Genomic DNA, 8,432 nt, shown 5'->3' with positions numbered 1-8,432 from the left:
GTTTGAGTGCGTGTTTGTGTGGGTGCCTGTATTCGTGTGCCCCTGTGCATTTGTGTGCATATATACAGATTTACCAATACGATACGTATATGAACATCCAATATCTACCCATATTTTTATATATACCGATTAGGTATTGTGTTTGTAAATCGGTTTTACAGACTTCTATTATTTTGTCTATGTCATCTGTACATAAACATCTGGATGAATGTTCAACTGTAACGTCAGCCGCCTCTCTCTATGCTGATATTAATATTTGTGATGTTAAGTACGCCACAAGGCAGTATGGTTAGATCGCCTCCCGCGTGTACTCGTGTTGAAGAGATTTGAAAGTACAACTCTGTATCCTGATATATATACACCAACCATTTATGTGTCCGCAGACAAACCTATAGTCCTGGTCATACGTCTTGAACACATGCAAATTAAATCACACGAATGCTCTGCAGATCTCTGACCTTCAACCGAGCCGACAACCAGAGGTATATAGTGCAACAGCTGGACGTGGTGCCCTTAGTGTGCCGGTCTATGACCCGTTTTGCTGAGAATACCAGTTTGCAGGTGAGGGTTTGATGCGTGTGTTATATGTATACCTGAACACAGCGTTGGTCTTTATTCGCCCTACTCCTGTCCTTGTACCCATACCCCGCACCCGGATATCCGATTCCGGACTGCAATGTGCTATGATTTGGAGACAGCGTAGTTTTGGTAATCCTTTGGTGTGGGCTGTTGTATTCAGTTGAAAGCTGTACTCCGATCGATGTTGCCGTACTGACTTATCGCTCCGTTCATTCTCGATGGCCGCAGGCGTCGGCGTTTATGTTTATACAGAATATCACCTGGTTGGTGGAGGAGAACCGCCAGATTGTGGAGTTAGAGGGGGGCATAGCGCTCATCCTCACTGCAATGAAGGTGGGTGATGCACGAAATCCCTTAGCAGCACCAGAACGTGCAGCAACACGTGCTATATTGCTTTTCAGATTCCTATTTCTAACATATTGTTGATGTTGTGCTGAGGGGGTCTTACTCAGGCCTAAACCTCAGAAACTTTGTGACATAGGGTGCGTTAATAGATCCATGCCATGAAGTGCAATCTACAATACCAAGAGCCGCATACACCTAGTCTCCACCTGAGCATTTGACCAATCAACTCTAATTCTCGTTCTGGATAAATTCAGAACAAACCAGAGAGTCTGGAGATACAGAAGTGGGGCTGTGGGGCATTGCAGAATCTGGCCTGCAACATCGAATGCACCGTCAAGTTGATACGGACGGGAGTGCTCGAGGTAGTGCTGAAGGCTATGACCGCTTTCCCACGGGATTGTATAGTGCAGGTGTGTGGTGCGTGTTGTTTCTGTATTGATATCACGTACACGCTCAATGGGCAGTAAATGTGGGGGACGGGTATATATAATGAATCTGTGTATAGGGTTTATCGTATGTACAGTGGATATCTACACAGTATTATGTGTGTTGCTTCTTATCTGTAGAGAAATGATATGTTCTCATTGACATGCACAGGCGAACAAACTGTGACAAAGTCACGCAGACACATGTACACACGTGTACACTATTCATCAAATCCGTTCGTGTTCACCGTACAAACATGCACATGTACACTGTAACTGTAATTAACGTATCGCTCACAGCCAATTAAAGTATGTGTCCGCATTTAATGGAAAAGGTATATGTATCTTGTTTATGAGTACTCGCTACTATATGTATACGCCATTCCTGATAGTACCATTCAATATAAAAGATGCACACCATCCCATATACACTGTCTGTAGTTTCTGTTGTACTTCTTGATCGCCGCTGAACGGCATTGAATCTCGGCACAATGCTACAACGGCGCACCACGGCTCTATTGCTTTGTTCAAGGCATTCACCAATATCGCCTTATCCACCTACCCGCTTTCTCAACGATCTCGTGAATATAGCATTGCTGAGCACATGCTTAATCTGGCAGCTGATCTTTCAATCCTTTTGATCTATTTACAGAATTATGGGTTGGGAGTGATGCGGAATCTCTCATTCATGAAAGACCATCGCCTGGAAGTGGCTAAGACGGGGGCTATCGGTTTGGCCTTGAGAGCCATGCGAAACCACCCCTCAAGCCTAGAGGTACGTAACTATTTCGAGTTACTGTGAGGCTGTTGTGGTGGTTTGTATACGTCTATGGAACGTCTGCCTGTGTATGTGCTTCTTTCTTCAAAGGCATTTATGGGATTGATGCAAATCGTCTGTTGTTACCCGTCTGTTACCCACTATCATTCTATTTATATGAACCAATCAGGTACAATCATCCGCCTGCTCCTTCATCTTCAATGTTATCATTGAAGTGGATGCCAATCGCCTTCTGCTACTACAAAGTCCGGAGGCGTTGGATCTCTTCTTTGACTCCATGGCCCATCATTCGGACGACACTCGCTTTGTGGAGAAGTGCAACTACTTACTCGATCAGCTCGCATCTGGTATGATGCAATCACGGACTATGTGCAGATACATTTAGGAGTTTTTATGCATGAAACAAACGTATAAGTGTACACATACCATTTACCACAAACGTATCAGTCCACACGTTGTCAGGTTTATTAGGCGCCATTCATAAAACTAGTGCGGTCGGCGTGTACCGCTACTTATTTGATCATACGTAGGTGTAGTCGATTGGTAGGTCTCCATGTTGATTGGTTGTGTGTCTGCTATCCTTTCACATGATATTCGTTTCAGAGGAAATGAGCTGGTCAGTCTGTGGCAAAGTTCGTGCAACGGTCACTTCGATGTCCAAGAAAGTGAATGAATTGATTGATCAATGCTGTAGCTGAACGTTTCTTTCTTCAGTTAACAAAGGAAATACAAAAAAATCAGCTCGACCTTGTCACTCCGTTCTTAAATCAGAGTGTTAACCTGTGCTTGTCCTAGCTACCAGCAAACACGCCCATTGAACTAAGTGCTGCACTCCCCTGTACAACAGGCAATCCACACTCGTGCTATGTGGCCCCAGAGTTAAGTGTCGAACCGTATTCGCTACTGGAATTGGCCGCACGGCAACTGGCGAGAGAGCGTAAAACTATGGCTGGCATTGTAAGTCTAGCTATACTGTACAAATCACATCAGCCTTGTGAATGTAGGTCTGTCTGCATTTCTAAGGACCACAACAGTACACATTGATCGGTTATATCGGGTCAAATCGAGCCTTGGCGGTCTCGATGACCACAGAGTAATCATTGGGAGAGCGCTTCAATAGTTCTCTACGGGTAGTATATAACAGCTATGTGAGTGTCTAAGTGCTGTCTGTGCGAAAATCCAGATACATGCGCAAATGTCGTTCTATTGCTCGCATACAGCTCCACTTAAAGCGCTAATCGGATGTCCAACAGAGTATCTGTTGTAGGGTTAGGGTTTGTTCATATGTACTACGTGTGCGTGTGGTGTACTTTTTTAAGCGTAGTTGACCGGAATACCTATCGAATCGCAATACTTTGTTGATTATCTGTAGAGCTTGAAAATTCGGTGATGAGCATTTCACTCATACATTGCACTGTGCCTGTCTGCAGGCTGTTGGATTCCTTCCGAGTGTATTTAAGATGGTGGAGAGCGCGAAAGAATGTCCAGGTAAGATTATTGAAATGGAAAGGTTTATTCTTGGTCAGTATTTCGTTCAGTAAGTAGCATGGGCTTCCGTGTTTTCTCAATGCCTTCGCACTGACGTTTTGCAATACAAAAAACAAACAAAATCGCCACCTACGGATCAATCTTTCTACTAGTCTGTAGTTGCGGGTAGACACCATATAGTGGCCCACTCGTCCCCACATGTTGTTTAAGTCTTATGTACACTACCTTCTCAGAGTGCACTCAGCAGTATGTGAGCAACTATGCTGTGGCCATCAAGTCCAAGCCTGTCTGCTGGACTTTGACGCGTGTTTGCAGTCGTCGCTGCGTGGGGACTATGACGCGGCGATGTGTGGTATGTTTGTGCACTTGCACGTACGTATGACAGTATTTAGGGCTTAGGGTTGTATAGAGTGTTAACGTACGCGGCGCACTTGAGCTAAGTCTCAACATTCTTAGTTTGATTACTTCTTAGTTTAATTCTAGGACTCTCTATGCGCTTATGAAGGAAGCATAGCTTCCGAGTCGGGGCTAGTGCGCATTTCCCGAAACCCTAGTAACAGTACATGTGAGTTCCAATGCATAGGCTCTTTCTTTGCGAGTGGTGTCCTGTGCTATATTGTATGTAAAGTCTGCGATATTGTCTACCGATGTTCTGCCCACCTGGTATATACACATGATGCTGTTTTGTGGATTTCCGGAATTCCTCATCCTTGGCTGATTGAGTTGAGCGTCAGCTGTCACGAACCCAAGTACAACAGTATGACATCTCTCGGTTCTGGGCTCTTGCGCAGTTGTTGTGTATCGGAACTTTGACAAGTTCCTCAGCACAACTGCATGTTGTGTTCTCGCTTTGTAGTCAATTCGTTTCTTATTTTTTTCGGCATTCAAGCACAACTTGCGCCGCGTCGGTGGTCTCGTGCCGTTCATTTTTCTTGTGTAAGAATGGCTCATCGTGCCTTTGCTTTAGTCGGGATCGTGCTCCGGCTGAACCCAGCCGCAGCCTTCAAGTGGTGTATCTATTTTGCTCCACCGTTGATGAGTAGGGAACACTAGTCTGATTTAATTCTACGGGTAGTCGTGAGGCGATCGTTTTCAGCCCCTGCCCATAGCTGTGTGATGTTTACTTTCTTTTGGTATCCGTTTCACACCACAGGAACAGTACGGTGACATCGCATCGTTACAAGTGGCTCAGGATGGCGCGGTTGCTGGTCTCTTGGCATAAGTAGACATGCACAAAGATTTCTACAAAATAATGCGAAACACGAGGAGGAGTGAAAATGTAAAGCACATGCAATGATACCCCCTGAGATCAAATGGGGCAGACAATATGCAGCATATGTAACAATAGTACACAAGCAAGCCAGTGAGCAACAGAGACACTACAAGCCGTGCTTATCTGTGGGGAAAGTTTAGAGCCTATTCACAATCATTCAGGTTCTAGTAGACGTTCGTTGAGACGGTTACCATCTACACTCTGCATAAATTGGTGCTAGTTAGGTGAGATTTCCCTTGTAAATCCTCGGTGATGGCTTCACAAGCACGAATAGGGCTTCTTCAGTGACATTATGTCTCTTCTAATATAGTAAATAATAATAAAAATGACTTGTACAGAACTATTAGAGGTGAAAGTGGGAACGTGTATGAATTGCAAAGCATTCTTTGAATACAACGAGAATACTGAAATAGCCAACATCCTCTATTCCTCATATATGTAAATATAACGAGAATACTGAAATAGTCAACATCTTTCCATTCTTACTACATGGCCCTTTTTAGCAGGTATATGGGTAATTGTATGACACTGATACGTCAAATCAAACAGTACAGCAAATATCCATCACTGGATAGTATGTAGGGCAGTTTGTTTGTGCAAGGTGAATGGTCTTAAAGGTGACACACTTGTGTGTCCTGCTGCACTCTTGGCCTGTGGGAGATGCTACCGTTCACTAATTAGAATGCTGCTTTTCTTGCTTAGATATCTAAACCAGAAGTTTGTATTTCAGATTTAAGCTAGGCAGAGTAAAGCCTTGGTTACTGCAAAAGATTTCTAATTGTAGTTGCTCTAACGTAACCGCGACGAGCTCTGAAACACTACCATCCTTAAATGATAAAAAATAGTTCGCACATATTTGCTGAGATTAAAAACGTGGTGAAATGCATTCGCAACAGAGAAGCGCATTCATTCGGCAATATTTCGAAACTTGCACAAGATTGTGCGAATTCCTATGCAAGGCCAGAACAAAAAGAATAGTGCTCCTGGTTTGCCTTTGTAAGTCGCCGATCTATCTATACGTTGAGTAGCTCGTGTTGTCTACATACCACCAGACGCAAATCGATTGGTACCTATATTTAAGTGTTAACTTTCTAGTAATCTTCTCTCCCTATGTGGCAAAAGTAGCGCACCACTACGGAGCTTGCGCGCAAATGATGAGATTTCAACCAAGAGTTTGACGCAACCATAGTCGACATACGCGGTCGTATATTCCAACCCTGATCCAGTTAGGTTCGAAATTAAATATAGACACAAATATGTCGTGTAAGTATACCTTTATGGTTTGTTTCTTCAAACCTACCGTCATCTCATGGAAGAAAGGTCAACAATTCATATCAGGATGTTATCGAATGGTTGCGCTGCAAGATTGCAGACATTGTAGTGTAGCCTGTGGGTCCACCGAGCTGTCACCTATCGCATATGCATCCTCATTTGACAGCATTCGATGCAAATCACAATCTCGATGTCCCTTACTTTAAGAGCCAAAACTCCTCGAGGGTAACCGATACACAGCGTTTCTTTATGATCTTAAATATTTCAATGTAGCATTCTATATTACAGTAAGTTGATCGAAAATAGGAGCGGTGATGTCTCGGCTATTTTGATTAATTTATTGACAATTAGTCCATAGTGAACCGATTGATGCAATAATCAATCTTGCGTTGCTATATTCAGGTGAACTACCAAAATGGGCTGTCACGGAGAAAAAAATTCTCACGATCTTATTATTGGAAAACGTGTAACCTCATTTGATGATGTCACAAATAATTGCTTTTACCTCAATTTCAGAATGAATGAATTTCTTCGATTGGCCAAAATTGTATCTAGATGTGAGCAACGATTTTAACTCATAGTCGTTTCATAAGCGAACTCTTCTCTCACTGACCTTGCCCACTATTCTCCAGTATTGAAATCCGATTCACGAAGGTGCATCTTGTCTATCGCAACCATTCATTCGCTCTATTCTCTGCAGAAGAAGAAAATGCATCAGAACATGATCATTGCGCAACAACTATTCGAAAAATGTTTGTTCTGTGATAAACCTTCTGGAAACCCCCAAAAAAAGTGTATACTACAAGATCGGCTCCAATGCTGTGCGATCAACATTGTTTATTTGTTCCTCAGCGCACCGTATCGTGCTGTATGGTCGGAACGTTTTATCGTGCCCCTGTTTCAAATAGTTTTTATGTTTTGGATAACCATAGGTATATGATGTTGCCTTCTGTATTTGAATTGCATACATATATATACTTTGTTTGAAAAGTAAGGTGAATCTGGAGCGCTCGGAACTTTGATGAGCGCTGGCCATTATGACACATGCATGTGAAGTGACGACGTAATATGAAGGCATTGGTAGATTTAGCAATATGGAGAATTTTGATAGCTATGGTCCAGGCAATTTGTTCAATCAATCGTGGCCATACCTTGTACATTTCACTCGTGACGTGGTGAGATTTAAACACTTTCAAAGCTGACGTCGAATCCTGTCATTTACATAGAAGAGTATTATTATTCGACTTTAAGTTAATCCTAAGACATGTTCTTTACCCATGTGACTGTTCAAAGATTTGGAAGAGATGCTCGGACCTATGCTTCTCCTCCCCTGGCTGACATCAGTCATAAGCTGGACGTTTTCTTTAATAACGTCCATGTACGCTGATAATCGGCCACGACTTTTAGTGGGGGGTTCTCAGCGCGACGCTATTTTGAATCTAGTCTGTATACAAGTCTAATTGAACCGAATTTAAAGTTTGCCCTGAGAAACGTTAGGCAAATTTATTCCTATTTTCACGTATAGATAGCCAGCTTTACTTGAAACAAATACCGATTTATTTTCACCAATCTATGTGTAATTTTTAAATTGGGCGACGGTTGTATAGATAGTCATAAGCTAAATTTTTCAACACGGCTCCAAGAATCCCGATTCGTACCAGCTGTTTCAGACCATGTGCCGATATGATGCTACAGTATATAAGTCAGTATTTCTAATAGTTCCTAATACATAAGGGCAACCCGGATTTTATGAAACACATTTGTCATTTGCATGTTTCCCTCGAGACGTTTATTACGAAATACCGATCGCGTTTACAACAAATCAGTGTGCCATCCTGACGTGCAGAATTTATCTTAGGATCAGTATCAGCCAGCCAGTATCATTCATCGTCCGCCAATTGATACAGCCATGATATAATGATGGGCTCACAGTACACAGGCATCCAATATCAATCTGAATTGCGTCCAAATAGCCGATTAAAATAGGGTCTGGAAATTTGACATCTTAAAGTGCAGGGTAGTAAATTTTGATTGAAGCGTAGCAGTCATCATAATTTTTTTCCTTACCTTTAGTTTTATAACGGTGTTTCTGCCAGTATCCAACCAATTAAACTGGCCGAAGTAAAACTTACATGGACAATATGAGGAAACTTATGCAGAATGCATCAACACTTCGACACTATACTTACATGGACAATATGAGGAAACTTCTGCGGAATACATCAAAACTTCGATACTGTTCTATTTCGACCTCTCTTCTTTTACTCGCGCT

General features: G+C 42.6%; 1 protein-coding gene across 2 annotated transcripts in view; it reads left to right on the top strand.

The window, feature by feature from the left end:
• SARC_01382 overlaps positions 1 to 8,119 on the top strand; it is a 12,647-nt gene extending 4,528 nt beyond the window's left edge. The window contains exons 5-13 of one of the 2 annotated variants that reach the window (XM_014304899.1): positions 450 to 561; positions 808 to 912; positions 1,179 to 1,334; positions 2,002 to 2,124; positions 2,297 to 2,474; positions 2,975 to 3,084; positions 3,558 to 3,615; positions 3,849 to 3,967; positions 4,769 to 5,411. In XM_014304899.1, coding sequence (XP_014160374.1) covers positions 450 to 561; positions 808 to 912; positions 1,179 to 1,334; positions 2,002 to 2,124; positions 2,297 to 2,474; positions 2,975 to 3,084; positions 3,558 to 3,615; positions 3,849 to 3,967; positions 4,769 to 4,837 — 1,030 coding nt within the window. In that variant the 3' untranslated portion in view covers positions 4,838 to 5,411. Of the gene's footprint in view, positions 1 to 449; positions 562 to 807; positions 913 to 1,178; positions 1,335 to 2,001; positions 2,125 to 2,296; positions 2,475 to 2,974; positions 3,085 to 3,557; positions 3,616 to 3,848 lie in introns of both variants that reach the window. The other variant, XM_014304900.1, reaches the window with a different exon arrangement.
• Positions 8,120 to 8,432: the final 313 nt, after the last annotated feature.

Source organism: Sphaeroforma arctica, assembly GCF_001186125.1.
Source record: "Sphaeroforma arctica JP610 unplaced genomic scaffold supercont1.54, whole genome shotgun sequence".
Lineage (NCBI taxonomy): Eukaryota > Ichthyosporea > Ichthyophonida > Sphaeroforma > Sphaeroforma arctica.
This window is presented reverse-complemented; position numbering and strand designations above follow the sequence as displayed.